Source organism: Carassius gibelio, chromosome B2, assembly GCF_023724105.1.
Source record: "Carassius gibelio isolate Cgi1373 ecotype wild population from Czech Republic chromosome B2, carGib1.2-hapl.c, whole genome shotgun sequence".
In the NCBI taxonomy this organism is placed as follows: domain Eukaryota; kingdom Metazoa; phylum Chordata; class Actinopteri; order Cypriniformes; family Cyprinidae; genus Carassius; species Carassius gibelio.
The window spans coordinates 28,141,689-28,162,345 of NC_068397.1; the positions used below are offsets into that span (position 1 = coordinate 28,141,689).

A 20,657-nucleotide genomic window follows, 5' to 3' on the forward strand; every position below is an offset into this window, starting at 1 on the left:
CTCTACGTCACGTAACAGCAACAAAAACATGAACAAACACTGTCTTTTAATTAACTAACATTAACACTGATTAATAAATGTATTGTTCCATGTTCGTTTGTGTACCATGTGCAAGGTTTATGAGCATAGTCCAAGTCTTCTTCTCTGTTTTAAGTGTATCTCTGTGGCAGAATTACAGCGCCACATACTGGTCTGGCATGTATACTACATCATTATGCGGTTTCATGTGGACGCGGATATTTCTTGAGACGAGGAAAAAAAAGATCGGATTGGGGTAAGCTCCGTCTCTGTGTGGATGGGGCCCTAATTAGGAAAGCCACACACCTGTCTATATAAGACCTTACAGCTCACAGTGCATGTCAGAGCTAATGAGAATCATGAAATCAGAGGAACTGCATGAAGAGCTCAGAGACAGAATTGTGGCAAGGCACAGATCTGGCCAAGGTTACTAAAAATCTCTGCTGCACTTAAGGTTCCTAAGAGCACAATGGCCTCCATAATCCTTAAATGAAAGATGTTTGGGATGACCAGAACCCTTCCTAGAGCTGGCCGTCTGGCCAAATTGACCTATCGGGGGAGAAGAGCCTTGGTGAGAGGTAAAGAAGAACCCAAAGATCACTGTGGCTGAGCTCCAGAGATGCAGTCGGGGTTTGGAGAAAGTTGTAGAAAGTCAACCATCACTGCAGCCCTCCATCAGTCGGGGCTTTATGGCAGAGTGACCCAACAGAAGCCTCTCCACAGTGCAAGACATGAAAGCCTGCATGGAGTTTGCTAAAAAAAACACCTGAAGGACTCTCTGGTCTGATGAGACCAAGATAGAACTTTTTGACCTTAATTCTAAGCGGCATGTGTGGAGAAAATCAGGCACTGCTCATCACCTGTCCAATATAGTCCCAACAGTGATACATTGATGGCAGCATCATGCTGTGGGGGTGTTTTACAGCTGCAGAGACAGGATGACTGGTTGCAATCGAGAGAAAGATGAATGCGGCCAAGTACAGAGATATCCTGGACGAAAACCTTCTCCAGAGTGCTCAGGACCTCAGACTGGGCCGAAGGTTCACCTTCAACAAGACAAGGACCCTAAGCACAAATCTAAAATAATAAAGGATTGGCTTCATGTAACCCCCTAGAGCAGTGGTTTTCAACCTGTGGGCCGCCAATTACTAAACTGTAACTTTTTGCTGCACAAATTCAAGCATACATAAATGGCTGTCAACGTGTTCCCTCCTGACTGCTTGCTCCGCTGACTGTCTACCCGCTGCCGAGCTCTGCCTGGATCTGGTATTCCCGTTTTGCTGAGCGGTGTCAGCCCGAGTTATTTTCTATTCATTTCCAGTCCATTCTAGGGCTGTGTGATTAATAGAAATCGTCATAAAATCATGATTTTATGTAATAATTTACTGCTATGGGGAATATTATGAGCAAACTAATTTAATGGTTTAATCTGAATTATCTTTTTATTACCTTTCTGGACATGGAGAGTATAATGTACATACATTTTCAATGGAGGGACAAGAAAGCTCTCTGACTAAATCTAAAATATCTTAAACTGTGTTCCGAAGATGAACGGAGGTCTTACGGGTTTGGAACAACATGAGGGTGAGTTATTAATGACATAATTTTCATTTTTGGATGAAATATCCCTTTAAAGTGTCTGTGCCAGACCTAGGCCACGTAAAATAATACTTGTAAGTCACTGTTAAAAAAATATAATTTGCAGCTCTTTATCTTTCGATGCCGTCCGACTATTCTCAGTTCTTGCATGGGCCCATGGAAAGAATTATGAACATGAAGCCAATTCTCTGTTCACAAACTTCTTCAAAGTTTATTATTACATTCACACATTATATAGTGGCAAGGGGTGGTGTAGTGGTTTATCCAATAAGAATTTTACACTGCATCATGTAGCAATGTCTAGCAAACAAAGGGTTTTCCTTCCTGCTAGGATGTAGAATACATCTGTGTGTTATATAAAATGGAAATATGGCCAAGAAGTTCTGGACATATTAGGAGCACACTTGGCCAAGGAGACCTTTTCTCAACCGAACTATACAGTTCAGTCACTCTAAACTCAATAATCTTTGGGCTTATAGCCCCTGTCCTCCTCTGATAATCTGAATTCCTGAAGAAATATACAAGTGTGTGTATGTGTGTAGACACTGAGATAGAGAGAAGACTACTGAGAGTAGAGAGAGAGAACACAGAAGGGAGGAGGGAGCGAAACGATTGAAAAGGAGTGAGAAGGGAGGAGGGATTGCAGAGAGGCCAAATTACAGAAACATCTGACAGAAAGCATGATATAACAAAATAATTCAGCCCTGGCACTGTAGCCACACTGGCTCACATTACCGCACCGACACAGCCCCAGCCACGGACACATGCATTCACTATTTACATTTGTGTACAGATGGTGAAATTATATAAGCGATACCATATATGTAACAGATATTTAAACATTGAATGTGTCTGGCAAACAATACTTATTACTTTTTAAAGATCAAAAGTTTTTAACAAATTTATAATTTTTTTAAAAAAATATATAATAATAATCTGAGGATGTTGTAGAGTCTGTGTGCTGTCTGTTTATGCCTTTTGTCTGCTGTTACTGTCATTCGCTTCAGTATGTTGTTCTTTGTTGTCACTGTTGTCACAGTTTTGGGGGTCCCAGTGGGACGGTGATGTCACACGGCTCAGTGCGATCAGCTGGTTTGCTGGTGAGATACACTGTAAGTGATCCTAATGGTAATTTTATCTTATTAGGGGTTTCACTTGGTCAGACCATCTACTGTCAACATTTGTATGTGAAAGTGGTATTCAGGATATCTGTATAGCGTATTGAGAAATATTTATTAGTCAATTAGCAGTTGACACCGCACCTTATTTTTAAGAGATGCTTCCCAAATCCCTATAGCAATTAATGATACAAAACTTATTTCTGAAGCTTCGGGTGTTAATTTGTTTTGGACAACAAAATCTGTAAATCATTTGATAAAATCATGTTTGGAAAAACAAAATCCATTATGTTAAGAAGTCTGTATTAATGCACACGTATGAGTATGGTAGGTTGAATTTTCTTGATTTCTCTTCTTACACTTTCACAATTAATTGGATTAGACAATTTTTGTATAACCCAAACTCAATCTGGAACATTATACTCCTTAGAATTTATCTAAATTTCATAAACGGGCATTGCTTGCATGGTCATTAATCTTTAAGCACAATTTCTCTTCTCACCCGTACTTCGTTTGGAACAATCAGTACCATTTTATATAAGAGAAAGTCTTTGTTTTTTAATTATTGGTTTGAGAAAAACATTTTGATTGTTTCCCAGTTATTTAACTCAGGAGGTCTTATTTTAAGTTATGAAGAATCTTATGTAATTTTCCAGTAACTCTCAAAGAATTCTCCATTGTCATGGACACTATTCCTAAAGCAGCTGTTATGCTTTTCAAGGAGATCATCCAGAACTTTATCTTTATCTTTAGACCCATTTGAAATCCCGGGAGGAAAACTATGCTTTTTGTCACATCCGTCATCAGGAAATGTAAATACTATTGGCTTCTTTAATACACAAAAAGACACAATTAATTAATATTTTATTATTCTATAATAATATTTTATTATTCTATTATTACTTCTTGCAAAATGTCACATTCACTGCAGTAAATTCACTCATCAAAATCATTTATATAATGTTTTTGAAAAAGAGATTCAATGTTAGAAAAATGTTATATTTATTTAATAAATCTTATTTTTAATTAAGTTAAATACCTTATTCATGAATGTAAATTTTCTAAATGCAAACCTCTTTTTTTTAAGATTAAAACTTGAAAAGAAAATGTGTTATGAATCTATTTGGAAAAAAGCGCTGGATATTCTCTCCCCCCGTGTAGAAACCCAGACAGATTTGAGACTCGAACCTGCAACTTTTGGGTTATGACTCTCAAACCATTAGGCCACAACTGTGTAGTTCTTTGCGAATGTCCTAATTAAAAAAATTATAATAATTTAATATATATTTTGTAGTAATGATTAGCTTCTTATAAACCAATAGAAGTCTATAGTATTTCTATAGTACTTCTGAGGGTCTGGTTCCTGGCTCACAAGAAGTTTGTCAAGGGACAGAGTAAGACAGTGTTTCTTCTCTTCTGTTATTAAACAAATGTTGAACTGATCTGTTTGTGGTGGGAGTGTTATAAAGAGGCTCCTCTGTCATTTCACACTTCAACTTCCTGTTTTAAGAACACAACATCAGCCATCTTGATGTTTGCTACGATGGCAGTCGATCATCTGTTTGCATCCTTCATCCTTCTCCTTATCTCTAACACAGGTAATAAATTAATAAATGTGTATGCAATCATTGAAATTTCTAATGTTTTGTCATTTTCCAGTGATTTGATTATAATTTAATTTGTGCTATATTTGGAAAAAACAATAGGTAAATTATTACAATGATACTATTGTAAATATGTGATACTGTGCTCCTCACATTGGTAATTTCACCATTAGCTGCTCACCTGAACAGTTTATGATGTTGTTGTAGCTGGTATCATTGCAATCCTTGACCATCAAAACATAGCTTTAGGTTTAGGAGATATGATACAAAATACATCATTTAGTTATGGTTGAAAGTAAAACCATGGCCACCTCAGAGGTGTTTTTGTGATGGTTCCATTTCTGAAAATGTGTAGGGCTGCAAACTATACAAGTGCACCAAGTTTCGTGAAAAAGTGAACATTATTTTCACATAAAACCTGAACTACTAAGAGGAAAAATACTTGTATTATTACTTATGAAGCCCTATGATTTGTTTACCTTTTCCAAATTGAGTGTATAGTGTAAGTTTTATGATATGAAGATGGATGTATAAAATGTTCTGAACTGTGTGTTTCTCTCTCCTCAGGGTTCAGTGCTGAGATCTCTGTGTTTGTGCAGACAGGAGATTCTGTTCAGCTGGATATACAGACACAACAACTACCAGAGTTTGAGGATTTATACTGGACAAAAGATAAATCAGAGAATTTAGTTAAATATACACATGAATCTAAAAGAGTAAAATTTTACAAAGACAGAGTGGATTTTAATGATACAACCTTCTCTCTGACTCGTGGACGTGCTGAAGACAGACAGTGGACTCTACACAGCAAGAACAATTGGAGAATCAGAGAAGGATATTGTTACATACAGAGTATCTGTTATAGGTGAGTCTCATTTCTTTGTCTGACTGAATGTGCTTAAAGACATAAAAGCAATTTGTTACATTTTTCAATTTTATATGTAAACCAGTTTGTTTCACTTTTTTTATTCATCTGTTTTTTCTGTAACTTCAATTACAGTTTTTCTCAATAAATTTGACACATTTCTCCAAACTCAGGTCACTATTCTCAAAACAGTGCCACAGTGTTATTGTCCTAAACACTGTACTCTCATTTATTTCATACTAATGACAAATTCTGTAAAAAATACAACAAACAAAAGCCATTCTATCAAATGAACATGGCTTATTTTCAATTGACCCTAAACTGATATCTATTCGGTTAATCATGCACTCAACACAGGAAATGCAGTTTTCCTAATCGTTTACACATTTATCACAATTGCTACAATTGAGTAAGAATAAAAGGGAAAGTATACAAAGAGCAAGAAAGAATATTAAAAAATAAATAAACAATTAATAATAATAATAAAATATTAATATAAATGGGGGTGGGATAAGGAAAGAGGTGTTAAGGTGGTGGAGTGGGTAGAGACAGAGGTGTTATGAGAGAAAAGAAGAAGAGTGGAACAGGTAGAAATAGATGAGCAGAGAGAAAAGAGGAGAGGAGAAGGAAAGGGAGAATAGATGAGTAAAGAGTATGTGTTATGACCCTGTCTTTCCCTTCTTTACCTGATAGTGGCAGGATAACCATCATCATCGTCATCATGTGATGTCACTGTTAATTGGATAACTCATGGGTGGAGAGTATGAATGTTTGGCTGAACTGCCCAATTCTACTTCCTCTCGGAGAACCAAGGTCTTCAGAGGAGTCATTTGCTTCCACTTGTTGGTTATTATTTATCAATTTTTCTTGCCCATTGGATTGTTATTTTATTTAGTTTATTTAAATCCCTAGACATTGTGTTATATTTCTGAAACAGGTTATTTTAAATAAATAATCTGTGACAGTAGGGCACTAACTGGTGTAGTGGAAAGAGCAAGAGGAGAAAATGTACGAAGACCTGGACAGAGAGGAAGTGGACATTTTCATTTCAGATGAGATCAGAATTGACCTAAATAATAATGTAAAAAAATTAATTAGGACAATTAATTTCTGAAAGATGTAAATGAAAGGCAAGATCAGTTATTAATGTATACAGAAAACACAATAAGCATGTATTTCCATTAGCATATTTGTGTTTCTACAGATGTATTTGTTTTATAATCTGTAGAGAACACACTTATAGATTTTGTGTTAATATTTACTTTTAAAAAATGCAGTACTGGAAAAATTGCAGTGCTTCATTTTGCAGTAAGGTTGAACTTTTTGGTTAAAATAATTTTGTGTTTGTATGGCTGTGCTAATTGTTTTGAGGACAAGTACATTGCATTGGAGAAAGTATCAAATTGACTGAGACAAACTGTAAATCAAAAACAGCATCTGGAGTCTTTATGATGATTTTTATTTAAAACATTCTACAAAGAGTATACAGATAAATAACATGGCTAAATAAATATTTTTATGTTCAGTTTACAGCATAATTACTGTTAACTTTTTTTATATACACTGAGGTGTAAACTGTGAATGTGATTTTGGTTTAAATGTGTGTTTCAGACTCTGTGGAGGCTCCTGTCCTGACTGTGAACTCAATCTGGTTCAGCAGTGACTCCTGTACTGTGAACTTCACATGCAGAGCTCATGAGCTCATGATTAACTCCAGCTATCAGAACAACAGCTGCTCACCACAGGAAGTGACATCACAGATCAACACTCTCATCCTGGACTGCAATGAGGAATACATCATCTGTAACCATAGCAACCCCGTCAGCTGGAAACAAGACAGAAGAAACATCACACAACTCTGTGTCTATAATAAAGGTAAATATCTTCTTCTTTTCATGTATTTTGCACACATACACACCATATGTAAAATCTAGTATCTAGTCTTTATTTATCCCACAAATCAATCATCTTTGGGTTTGTAAACTGCAGGTGTCATGTTCTTTATAGATAATTAAGGGACTTTTAAAGCTTACTATGAATAGACTAGTTCATGCTGTTCTTTATCCCTTACTTTCCAGAGAATGAAATACTGGAAATCAAACATACTTCAACATTGCTCAGCATTTTCCTCTTTACTGTCATCGCTGTGGGAGTGATAGTGTTTGCTGGTTTGGCATTTTATTGTTACTGCAAGAATAAAACAGGTTTGTCCATCCCACACATACTGAAAAACTCACACTAATACCTTAACTAGTTTCTTTATTACTGAAAACTAGCATTCAAGAGCAATCTAAAATCTGACTAAATCAAACACAAACATGTTTCCACACGACCTGTAATCTGTAAACTTATATTCTGATCTCTCAGATGTCAAACAGGCTGATGATACAGACTACGATGATGTTGAGGTGAGATTCACATGAGCGTTCATCTCTATTCCTGCAGAAGTCAGATAATAAATGTCACATCAAAATCAATACTGAATATTATCTGTTTCAAATGACATTCTGTGATGGTTTGTTTGATTTCTCTTCAGACTCTGATCCAGAAGATGACAGGAGACACATGGACCACCGTCACCTACTGTACACTAGGACAACACCAAACACCTCCTCCTTCTCATGACAGCTAAAGTCTCACAAACAGAAGTTAAAGCCTTAATTCAGCTTCCGGATTTAATGACTCTTGTGGAAGTGTACAGACACTATTTTTATTTTGAGTCCAATGAACTTCAGTCAGACCCTGCAGATGTTATAAACGAGTGTTTCTCTGCATCTCTCATTAAATACAGTTTCATGTGAAAACACTCTTTATTGGTAAATGGCATTAGTCTTTTCTATCTATCATATAAGATTTTTGTTTTCACATGGCAAGTTCCACAAATGTCATTACATTCCATTACATCACATAATGTAAATATAAATAATAATAAAAAACAGTCATATTTCATTTTTATCACATTAATCTCTGGGTTCATCCAGATGCTTGCTTCTAAATGTACTGTAAGATGTTCCAGGACCCACTTTAATGTTAACAGATCTTACAATAACGCTTTTTTTTTTTAATTTGAGTTCCTCCAGGAACCTCCAGAGCACTTTGAGGTCTCAGTGTAATGAAAGGGTGACTCCAGAACCTCAGAACTGGAAACAAAGTGCTTCAAGGATCCCATGAGTTCCTGTATGAACTGTAAAGACTAAAAATTGTTGTAAAAACTATAATATATATATTATAATACACTTAATTATAGTATGGTTCAAAAACTATAGTATGTTTTCATGTGGTGTAGGGTAATGCATTAAAACGTGTTTTAAAAAGACCAAACTCAGTAAACATTTTTAATAAAGCATTATATTAAAGACAAGCGTGCATGAAAACACATAATTAAATGTTTTGCGTATGTATTCTGGGCTCTGCTTGTCTGTGAATAGAATGCCTTATCAATAATGTGGTTACTAAGTTTGGTCTTTTTAAAACACCGTTTTAATGCATTAAGCCTCATAACCTACTTTCACATTTAGCGTTTTAGAATTTCCTATTGATTAATTTGTGAATTTGACTGATACAAAAGTCTAAACTTGTAGCAGCTAACATCTTGTGATTCAATTAAACAGACACAGTGAGTCAAGTTTACAATAAAGAATTGTGAATTATAATGAAGGCTAAAACTGCACACCGTTTTTAGCTTTTTTAACAATATACTCCATCCCATAACAAGTATACGCACACTTTTTCTATCAGGTTTGTCAATGAAAGATGATCGAACCAATCAGAATAGGTATGGGGCAGGAGGACAGGTGCAGCCATGTCCAGATCTGCAGACTGCAGCCGGTTATACTTGAATGAAAACGCACATTTGGCTCTAGAAGGGCAATGACGAAGACAGAAATGCAGCCGTTGCCCCGGTGTTGTGAGGAAAATGTATTATCTTCCAAAAACTGATTTGCGCCTTTAATCACTTTTTGGCAAGTGTAAAATTGCATTTTATGGGTTTAATGGCCATCTAAAGGTATTTCAACAGGACTTCATGAGCTATAATCTGTCAAATATAAGTCATTTAGATAATGCAGTCCTTTTTAGCTGTTGAAATACCTTTAGATGGCCAATAAAACCAATGAAATGCAGTTTTACACTTGCCAAAAATGTATTAAAGACTACTTTTTGAGTGAACTTTTTTTTCTAGAAAATGACTTCCTCTTTTCCTCTTTTCTTCATTAGAATCAGTTAAGAACTTTCCAAGATTAATAAATTTGTTAATTGCTAAGTGTTTCATCTTTCAACTATAAACCGAATAATGCATTTTCCCTCATTAATACAGGTAAATTTTCACATTTAGGAAATAACCAGTAATGCACATCTTCCCAAAAAGCACAGGCAAATTTACAATCATAGAAAAGATTTTCTGTAGTTTCACTTTGATCATCCCAAAAGGAACAGTTGTTATCATCAAAACCAAATCAACAACTTAAAAATTCTCCTCAAAGATAAATTCCATAAAGAATATTAAAGTGTACTTTCTTTGCTTTTGATGCAACTGGAAATTTCTAATATGTTGTTCTAAAAATCTTAACTTTGTTCTTAGAAAAATATTAACAGATTGTATTTTTATTTGAGGAAAAAGGATATAATTCGGTTCCACTTTATTTTACAGTATGTGTACTAACATGTACTTATAGTGTACTTACAGTGTATTTATCTAAGAAAGTTCTGGTAACACAAGGTAACTACATGGAGTAGGGTTAAGTTTAGGGGTAGGTTCGGGGTTAGTACCTAGTTATTACATAGTTATTGTACTTACTATAATAAGTACATAGTATGTACATGAGGAACAGGACTGTAAAATAAAGTGCTAGCTATAATTCTTTATAAGACTTTCCAGATTAGTATTGTGTAAATTTTGGTTAGTAAGAGGAACTTCATTCACCAAACGCTGAGGAAGACAATGTGTTACATTATTCTGAGATAAATTACAAGATAAATGTATTATTTACAGCGTGTCAAAAAGAAAACAAACAAAACAATTTTTTTTAAGAACTAATAGTCTTCTTCATTTCCTTAATTATATATCTCCTTACAAGGATAGTTTTTAAAATGAATTTTATATATTGCATTTTTTCCCCATTAATTAATGTGATGCTGCTTGTTGCCAGAGTTGGGTAAATTATTCCCTTAGTGTCTCTGCTCTTTATGGTGTGGTGCCATGTGGAAAAATGACTGCCTACCAGATTATGACTCCCTTCATTCCCCAGTACGGTTATATTTAGGGTTAAGTGTGTGAGATAGGATTAGGCAATCAGGTAACAGTTTAAATGAGGAGGGTAATAATTTGGCATGCTGGGAATCGATTTGGCACAACAAGATTGATGCCAAGGATGAGGTGAAGGGAGTCCAGCAAATAAATGAATAATACACTTTTTAGAAATATGATAATATGCATTTTAAAATTTAGGCTAATTTAGTTTAATTAGAAGTGATTGCATAATCAAGATTTCATGTTCTTCATTACAACCCACTGCTGGTTGCAAAATAACTTTTTTCATAGTACTTTTAATGCTATTATTTTGTTGAGAGAAATCTTACCCAATGAATAAAGTTTTGCTGATGTGTGCAAATAATGTTTGACTGTAGAACTTCAAACCACAAACACGTGATGAGAACTTCCTTCTGTTTTGTTTCAGTCTTAGCAGCAGTCATTACACACCAGTATGTGTGTGTGCGCATTTAGTTTTCTAAATGTAACAAAACTCCCATGTAGATATTTAAGAATGTCCAAATATTTGGTAGCAATAACGATTAACTTCCTATAAACCAATAGACATCTATAGTATGAACTTCTGAGGGTCTGGTTCCTGGCTCACATATAAAGAGGTTTGTCATGGGACAGAATAAAACAGTGAAATATAATATATAATATAAATATTCAAGTTCTATGTGGTGGGAGAGATATATAGAAGCTCATCTGTGTCATTTTACACATTTTCAACTTCCTGTTTTAAAGAATACAACATCAGCCATCTTGATGTTTGCTACGATGACATCCTTCATCCTTCTCTTTATCACAAGTAATAAACTCAATAAATTAATTAAAATGACAATAATTGAAATTTCTAATATTATGTTTTTGTCATTTTCAAGTGATTTATTTATAATTTGTTCTATATTTGGAAAAGGAAATAGGCTATGCTTTGTCTGCCATAATGATCTCCTTCAGGTTGTCCTATTTTTAATTATTAGAGTTATGTTTGTTATATATTATGAACTACATAAACAAGTATTTTTTAATTCCTTGTCTCATGATATAAAGACCCTCCATACCTCTATGTATTTCTACTTTATGTTAATATACTATCTACAAAATTATTGAATTGAATAGAAATGTTAAAGTTTGTATATGACAGATGACATAAAATAATTATTTATAGTCCAGGTGATATGTGCAGTATTTGAGGTGATATGTTCACTATTTCATAAAACCATGAAAGTTTTAGAAATGGAGCCATCGCAAAAACACCATAGCGACCATTTTACTATCCAACATTACCAAATTATGTATTTTTAGTCATATCTCCTGAACCAAAAATGATAACACAGAAAATATGTCTACACTTATATTTTGATTGCAATGATACCACAGCAACATAAACTGTTCAGGTGAACAACTTGTGAAATCAGCAATATGAGAAGTAAATCACAGTACATGATTTTAACAGTAGGTGTCGACATCACCTTTTCTGCATTATCATGTTTGGTTCAGGAGATATGAAACAAAATACATAATTTGGTTTTTGGAAAGTAAAAATTGTCACCAGAAAGGTTTTTTTGCGATGCTTCCATTTCTGAAAATGTGTAGGGCCACAAACTATACAAGAGCACCAAGTTTCATGCTTTTATATAAAATAAAATAAAATAAAAAGCTAAAAAAAAATATTCACATATCATCTGGACTATTAAGAGTAAAAATGCTTTTATTACTTATGAACCCCTATTTTTTATTTTTCCAAATAGGTGTGTGTATTATGAATGGATGACATAAAGCAAAATAGAGGTGTAAAATGTTCTGAACTGTGTGTTTCTCTCTCCTCAGGGTTCAGTGCTGAGATCTCTGTGTTTGTGCAGACAGGAGCTTCTGTTCAACTGGATATACAGACACAAGAAAAACCAGAGTTTGAGGATTTATACTGGCTGAATGATAAATTATCATCACCCCTGGATGAAGTATACAGGTTATATTTTTATAATACTCTACAATAAACTTGTTTTCTTATTAGCTGTATAATACCTAAATAATTCATGCCATCTTTATTACCTTGTCCTATAAATTGTTTAAAAAAAGATATTCTCAATGTAACTTGTTAAACGAACTTAACACCACTTTCTCTTATTTGACTGCTTTTTTACATATAGTTTTGTAAGTATTACATGAAATCTAAGTAATAATTGTCCAGCAGAGAGCCATGACGAAAACTGAACTGATCTGTTTGCAGTGGAAGAGCTAGAAAGAGGATGAAAGTGTCAGCATTCACTAAATTCCAGGGCCTGTATTCATAAAGAATCTTAAGGCAAAAAGTAGCTCCTAGTGACAAAATTCTAAGAAAATTCTTAGAAATGTGGGCGTTTACTCTTAAAATTAAAGAAAATATCCTAGTAAAGAAAAAAGTAATTCAGAAAGCATCTTAACCCTTAAAAGAGGTCTTAAGGTCAAACTTGTTAGGAGCACATCAGGGATCTGAAGTTATAACTCTATTAATGTAATTTGACAAGAAACACCTGAGATCAGGACAGGGATCTGAAGTTATAACTCTATTAATGTAATTTGACACGAAACACCTGAGATCAGGACAGGGATCTGAAGTTATAACTCTATTAATGTAATGTGACACGAAACACCTGAGATCAGGACAGGGATCTGAAGTTATAACTCTATTAATGTAATTTGACATGAAACATCTGAGATCAGGACAGGGATCTGAAGATATAACTGTATTAATTTACATTTTACATGAAACACCTGAGATCAGGACAGGGATCTGAAGATATAACTCTATTAATGTAATGTGACACGAAACACCTGAGATCAGGACAGGGATCTGAAGTTATAACTCTATTAATGTAATTTGACACGAAACACCTGAGATCAGGACAGGGATCTGAAGTTATAACTCTATTAATGTAATTTGACATGAAACATCTGAGATCAGGACAGGGATCTGAAGATATAACTGTATTAATTTACATTTTACATGAAACACCTGAGATCAGGACAGGGATCTGAAGATATAACTCTATTAATGTAATGTGACACGAAACACCTGAGATCAGGACAGGGATCTGAAGTTATAACTCTATTAATGTAATTTGACACGAAACACCTGAGATCAGGACAGGGATCTGAAGTTATAACTCTATTAATGTAATTTGACATGAAACATCTGAGATCAGGACAGGGATCTGAAGATATAACTGTATTAATTTACATTTTACATGAAACACCTGAGATCAGGACAGGGATCTGAAGATATAACTTTATTAATTTACATTTTACATGAAACACCTGAGATCAGGACAGGGATCTGAAGATATAACTGTATTAATTTACATTTTACATGAAACACCTGAGATCAGGACAGGGATCTGAAGATATAACTGTATTAATTTACATTTTACATGAAACACCTGAGATCAGGACAGGGATCTGAAGATATAACTGTATTAATTTACATTTTACATGAAACACCTGAGATCAGGACAGGGATCTGAAGTTATAAGTATTAATGTAATTTGACATGAAATACCTGAGATCAGGACAGGGATCTGAAGATATAACTGTATTAATTTACATTTTACATGAAACACCTGAGATCAGGACAGGTATCTGAAGATATAACTGTATTCATTTACATTTTACATGAAACACCTGAGATCAGGACAGGTGTCTGGAGTTGTAACTGTATTTACATTTTACATGAAACACCTGAGATCAGGACAGGTATCTGAAGATATAACTTTATTAATTTACATTTTACATGAAACACCTGAGATCAGGACAGGTGTCTGGAGTTGTAACTGTATTTACATTTTACATGAAACACCTGAGATCAGGACAGGTGTCTGGAGTTGTAACTGTATTTACATTTTACATGAAACACCTGAGATCAGGACAGGTATCTGAAGATATAACTTTATTAATTTACATTTTACATGAAACACCTGAGATCAGGACAGGTGTCTGGAGTTGTAACTGTATTTACATTTTACATGAAACACCTGAGATCAGGACAGGTATCTGAAGATATAACTTTATTAATTTACATTTTACATGAAACACCTGAGATCAGGACAGGTGTCTGGAGTTGTAACTGTATTTACATTTTACATGAAACACCTGAGATCAGGACAGGGATCTGAAGTCATAACTGTATCAATGTAATTTGACATGAGACACCTGAGATCAGGGCAGGGATCTGAAGTTATAAGTATTAATGTAATTAGACATGAAACACCTGAGATCAGGACAGGTATCTAAAGTTGTAACTGTATTAATGTAATTTTACATGAAACACCTGAGATCAGGACAGGTATCTGAAGTTATAACAGTGTTGATCTAATGTAATTTTAACTGTATGAATTTAATTTGACACGAAACACCCCTCGATCGCGGAAAGGTTACCTTTAGCTGTAACAGTATGAATATAATATGAAAAACACCCACGATCTCGGAGAAGTAACGCTATTTGAAGCAATTTTAGCGAACGGCTTTCCTTCACTCTGCGCATGGTCGTTGACCTATGCAAATTATCAAATAGGCCACGCCTGCCCGATGACGCAATATTTGTTACGCTGTTCTGAAATCCCTGGAAAAAGTTGCTAGCCTAAAAGTGTCACTGCACGGATATTTAACTTCCTGTTTCAAGAATACAGTCAGCTATCTTGATGTTTGCTTCGATGGCAGTAAATCATCATCTTGCACCCTTCATTCTGTTCCTCATCAGTAACACAGGTAATATACTCAAACTGGAAAAAAATATGTATTTCTTTTTTTCTAAGTCTAAGTCTTTCTAAGTTAATTGTTCATTTCTTTTTTTGTTCATTTGTTTATCCTCTGGCAGAAATCATTGTCATTCTCACTGAGTGAAACAAAAGTTAAAATGAGAGAAATCTTTGTGAAACAGTGATTCTCCTCTGACTTTTATTAAATGATTGCTGAACTGAACTGTTTGTGGTGGGACATTTACAGAGAAAATACTTCCACAGATGTTCAACTTGCTGTTTCAAGAATATGATATCAGCTGTTTTTTTTTTTTTTTTGTTAAAATGGAAGTAGATATGCTCGCATCCTTAATTCTTCTCATTATCCCTAACATACAGTAGGTTAAAAAACATTTGAACAAAAAAAAAGTTTATACAATAATTGACATTTTGTAATACTATGTTTTGTCATTTTTCTAGTGTTTTTTTTCTATTATGAATGATATTTATAAAAAGCCATAACGTTTAGTCATGTATAAAATGTTCTGAACTGTGTGTTTCTCTCTCCTCAGGGTTCAGTGCTGAGATCTCTGTGTTTGTTCAGACAGGAGCTTCTGTTCAACTGGATACACAGACACAACAACTACCAGAGTTTGAGGATTTATACTGGATGAATAATAAATCAGAGGCTATAGTTAGATACAACAGTGATTCCAAAAGAGCAAGACCTCACTCTTCCTACAAGGACAGAGTGGTTTTCAATGATGTAACCTTCTCTCTGACTCTGAAGAACATGCAGAAGACAGACAGTGGACTCTACACAGCAAGAACACTTGGATTTATAACCACAGATTTGGTCTCATACAGAGTTTCTGTTATAGGTGAGTCTCATTTATTTGTGTGATTTAATGTGTTCTTCCATAAAAGGTAATTCATGAGTGCAGTTTATGAACTGTGATTATCTTCAATATTGTCTTCAACACTGAACTGTCTTTCACTCAGGATCTATCTGCTACCGAAAAAAAAAAAGTGATTGTGATCTTGGTTTAAATGTGTGTTTCAGACTCTGTGGAGGCTCCTGTCCTGACTGTGAACTCAAACTGGTTCAGCAGTGACTCCTGTACTGTGAACTTCACATGCAGAGCTCAAGAGCTCATGATTAACTCCAGCTATCAGAACAACAGGTGCTCTCCACAGGAAGTGACATCACAGATCCACACTCTCACCCTGGACTGCAGTGAGGAATACATCTTCTGTAACCATAGCAACCCTGTCAGCTGGAAACAAGACAGAATAAACATCACACAACTCTGTGGAGGTAAATATGTTTCAACATCAACAGCAAGGTGCATTTTATTTATCAAGAGATTGTAAATTTATTACGAATACACTGATTATTGCAGTTCTTCATCTTTTACCTTCCAGAGAATGAAAGGCCAATCGCAATCTCCTTTGGTCCTTCTCACATGATTGTGCTCCTTGTTGTGTGTGTTGTTGTGGGAGTGATAGTGTTTGCTGGTTCGGTCCTTTACTGTTGCTGCAAAAATAAAACCGGTTACTGAAATAAATGATCTAATATTTAAATCTGACGTTTTTTTCATCCAGAGCCCTGGTCAGTATTACACTTGTAGGCTGTCAGTCTGTTACATGAGAGAAATCTTACCTTTTTGAGGCTAAAATCTGACAAGAATCAAATGCAAGCAAACATGTTTCCACACGACCTGTAATCTGAGCAGGAAACTTACATTCAGATCTCTCAGATGTCAAACAGGCTGATGATACAGACTACGATGATGTTGAGGTGAGCTTCGGATGACAGTTCATCTCTATTCCAGCAGAAGTTGGATATAAAATGTCATATCAAACTCATTACTGGATATTAACTGTGTTTCATATAATGTGGTAATCTGTGATGGTTTGTTTTATTTCTCTTTAAGGATTTAAATCATTTAATACAGATTTTATAAATGAGCGTTTCTTTGCTTCCATCATCTACTTTTAATATAGTTTCATGAATTGTAATGTAAGCTCTATATGTGTTTGTATGTTGTTTGGTTTTGTTTACTGCCTTATTCAAGCAATACATTTTTATATCATCAAGGAACCAACCTGGGCCGGGTTTCCCAAAAGCTTCGTAAGCCTAAGAAGTTTGTGAAAACAATCGTTCGACTGATCTTAATATTACGGTCTGGTTCCCAAAAGCATCGTAACTTAAGTAGCACTTGAAAATCATTGTAGATCTACAAGTGCTCTGGAGTAATCGTTAAGCCCTAAGTGTTGTACCCCATGTCCGGTAGTAAGACCAGCAGCCTATTATCTGCCCTTATTTTTATTAAATTAACTGATGCACTTATGGATTCTTGTACCTTTTTGTTGTTTGCTGTGTTATTAAACTATGTATAATTGGCAGCACATATAACTAATTTTTAGGTGTTGAAACCCTCTGCTGAATACCTTTCTGCTTGTTGATTGCTTACTAATTTTAGGTAATTTGTGATTTCTCAAGAAACTATTAACTATATGCGACACCCATCTTTAACCTGCTGCTTTGCCCTCTTGAGGTTTTAATGTGAATTGTTTATTATAAAAGAATAAAAGCCATATTTGTATTCATTGAGGTTGTGTGCTTGAGTCTCCTTGGCTACTGACTGAGGCCCAAACAAATTTCGTCCAGTCAGAATCCTGTTGGTCTCTTTCTCTACTCCTATTTGGAGTGTTACAACTTGGCATAGTTTGGCAGTCTGGACATTGGGCAATAGCAAGGAAGATAGCAATTACACAATCTGCAAAATTACCCTCTACATCCAGTGAGCAGCAGCGGGGAACAGGTTGTTATCCTAATATATCTCAAAGTCAAGAAACAAATTAAGATATGGTTATGTTTCCTTTTATGATGGGAACACCATGGTGTCAAAAGTTTAATGGAGAACAGGGAACTCTGTCCAATAACTTTCAGGATTGGTATGATATGCAAAAATCAATGTTTAATATAATATCCTTTTTCTGAGGCAGTTTCAGCTTTAGTAAGTAATCTGTATGGAGAAGCAAAGAGGGAAGTGTTAGCTTTGCCAGCAGCATAGCGTGCAACATTTGAACAAATATTGATGTTTTTGAAAGGTATTTATGGAGACATAGCTCCCCTTGCAAACATTCGTTCCCAGTTCTTTACCAGCGTAAATCAGCGTTGTCGGTGAGGTCAGATTTCTGATGTTGAGTTGTGTCCAAGGTCGCAGGGAAATGTAAAATTAAGACCATTGAATAATGAGACTGTGGAGGTGGCGGGAGAGGCAGAATAGTGTGCAGGATGCAAGACAACAAAACATTTCCCCTGGCCTGTGGCTGTTTCTTTAGATCCACTGTAATTTAGTTCCAAACAACAAGAAATGATTTCTGATTTGTTATTCAAGCATCAGAAGGTTTTCTCAGAACATGATGAGGATTATGGGCATACGGATAGGGTTTTACATGTAATACCAACAGGTGATGCAGCCCCAATTCGAGATTGTTAAAATAGGATTCCACCAAAATTGTATCAAGAAGTAAGGGGACTCTTAAATAACATGCTTGAAAATGGTATTATTAAGGAGAGCTATAGTCCATGGGCAGCATCTGTGGTGCTTTTCAGAAAGAAGGATGGCACCATTCATTTCTGCGTAGACTACAGGCGGCTGAACACTGTTACTCATAAAGATTCATACCCTTTGCCTAGAGTTGAGGAGTCATTGGCTTCATTGAAAAAAATCTAGAGTGTTTTCAACATTAGATCTAGCACATGGAAATTGGCAGGTGGGGGTGCACTCAGCTGACAAAGAGAAGACCACTTTTGTGATACCAATGGGGCTATATGAATTTAATTGGATGACGATGGGCTTATGCAATGCCCCAGGAACTTTTCAGAGACTGGTCGAGAGCTGCCTGGGGGAACAAAATTTGTAAACATTATTGCTCTATTTGGATGATATCATTGTTTTTTTTCTCCCTCTTTTGAGGCCCACATTATCCATCTAGATTTGGTTTTCAGCCGCCTTGGGATTTTGGCCTAAAGGTCAATATCACACTTTATTATGTTAGTTTTAATATAAAAAAAAAATCAAGAAAATTTCTCTGGCATTTCTTTCTTTTTGCTGTATCAAAAACGTACCAAAGCGTACCGTGACACAAGTGTATCGCATCGAACATATATATATGAATATATATTAGTGCTGGGAAAAAAATGTATTGCATCCAAAATAAAAGTTTTTGTTTGCATAAAATATGTGTGTGAACTGTGTATAATTATTTTGTATATAAATACACGCATATGCATGTATTAATTTAATTTTTTTTGCATGTAAAAAAATATATATAAATATAAATAATTTATATATAAATAAATAAAAATATTAAATATATACAGGCATATGTGTGTATTTATATATACAAAATAATTATACACAGTACACACACATATATATTATGCAAACACAAACTTTTATTTTGGATGCAATTAAAATTAATATAAATATATATGGGGGGAGGGGGTCACGGATTGTTAAATATGTACATGGGGGGGCCCCAAGGAAAAAGGTTGGGAACCACTGTTATAGATGTTTTATAAAAGATTTTGCCCAGATTGCAGCACCACTGAACTCAATGTTGTGGGGCTCATCAAAGTGACATACTCAACCTGCCACAGGAAAAATAGATGGGTGGTCATGGGCAACGGCACAGGACATTGCTTTTATCAAACTGAAGGAGAGTCTCCTACAAGCACTCATATTGGCATATGCTGATTTTGAATTGCCATTTTTGTTGTATACTGATGCTAGCCACACAGTGTTGGGAGTAGTATTGGCCCAGGTCCAAGAGGGGAAGGAAAGAGTAATTTCCTATGCCAGTAGAAGTCTTCGACCAGCCGAAAAGAATGATAAAAAATACAGTTCATTCAAACTGGAACCCCTGGCTTTAAAATGGGCAATAGTGGAAAAGTTTAGGGAATATCTTGCGGCGTCTCCATTGACTGTCATCTCAAACCTAATCTCGATATACCTGTTTATGTTGTTAAGAAGGAAGGGGCTAACGGTGAGGAGAGGGTGTTGCATCGCAATATTTTAAGCCCACGTAAATTTGATACAGCCTTGCTCTTAGAGGAGAAATGTGTGGAGTTTACACCTTCAGATTCTAATGTCAATCCTGTGAACAGTAACTGCTGTATGTTTCCTTGGGGGACTGTCTTACAGGACCACCACCGGCACCCATACAAAGGTATGGGGGAGCGACCTCGCATAAGGACATTATAGAAGAGCAATTACAGACTGCATCGAGGGAAGGTCCCTCTAGAGTATTTGAGGGGGTTTACACAGGTCAGAAAGGGCCTGTTGCCTCTACGTTATAGGATGTGAGGTATTTGGAAATGTGTGGACACATTTTAAGTAGGGGGCGTGGATGTAAGCCCTTAATTTTAGACAAGAGGAGGGGTGACAGTTGTAGCGCCCATTGTATCTGCCTTGT

General features: G+C 35.3%; 1 protein-coding gene, 1 long non-coding RNA gene and 1 pseudogene across 16 annotated transcripts in view; 2 read left to right on the forward strand and 1 right to left on the reverse strand.

Annotated features, from left to right (window-relative positions):
- Positions 1–11,414, forward strand: part of LOC127950383 (uncharacterized) — a 37,034-nt gene extending 25,620 nt beyond the window's left edge. Inside the window, exons 3-6 of the mRNA XM_052547392.1 lie at positions 6,816–7,079; positions 7,283–7,408; positions 7,572–7,612; positions 7,741–11,414. Coding sequence (XP_052403352.1) covers positions 6,816–7,079; positions 7,283–7,408; positions 7,572–7,612; positions 7,741–7,836 — 527 coding nt within the window. The 3' untranslated portion in view covers positions 7,837–11,414. The remainder of the gene's footprint in view (positions 1–6,815; positions 7,080–7,282; positions 7,409–7,571; positions 7,613–7,740) is intronic.
- LOC127950381 (uncharacterized) overlaps positions 1–20,657 on the forward strand; it is a 64,586-nt pseudogene that overhangs the window by 32,282 nt on the left and 11,647 nt on the right.
- Positions 12,830–15,123, reverse strand: LOC127950384 (uncharacterized). Of its 15 annotated transcripts, none has more exons than XR_008152456.1 (5): positions 13,753–13,971; positions 13,511–13,691; positions 13,270–13,329; positions 13,089–13,209; positions 12,832–13,028 (listed from the first exon to the last, which is right to left on the reverse strand). It is a non-coding gene; the product is annotated as an uncharacterized LOC127950384 (long non-coding RNA). The 15 variants fall into 15 exon arrangements; XR_008152452.1 differs by adding exons at positions 13,994–14,054; positions 14,702–15,123 and having other exon boundaries at positions 12,841–13,028; positions 13,089–13,691; positions 13,753–13,935; XR_008152454.1 differs by adding exons at positions 13,994–14,054; positions 14,584–14,634 and having other exon boundaries at positions 12,841–13,028; positions 13,089–13,691; positions 13,753–13,935.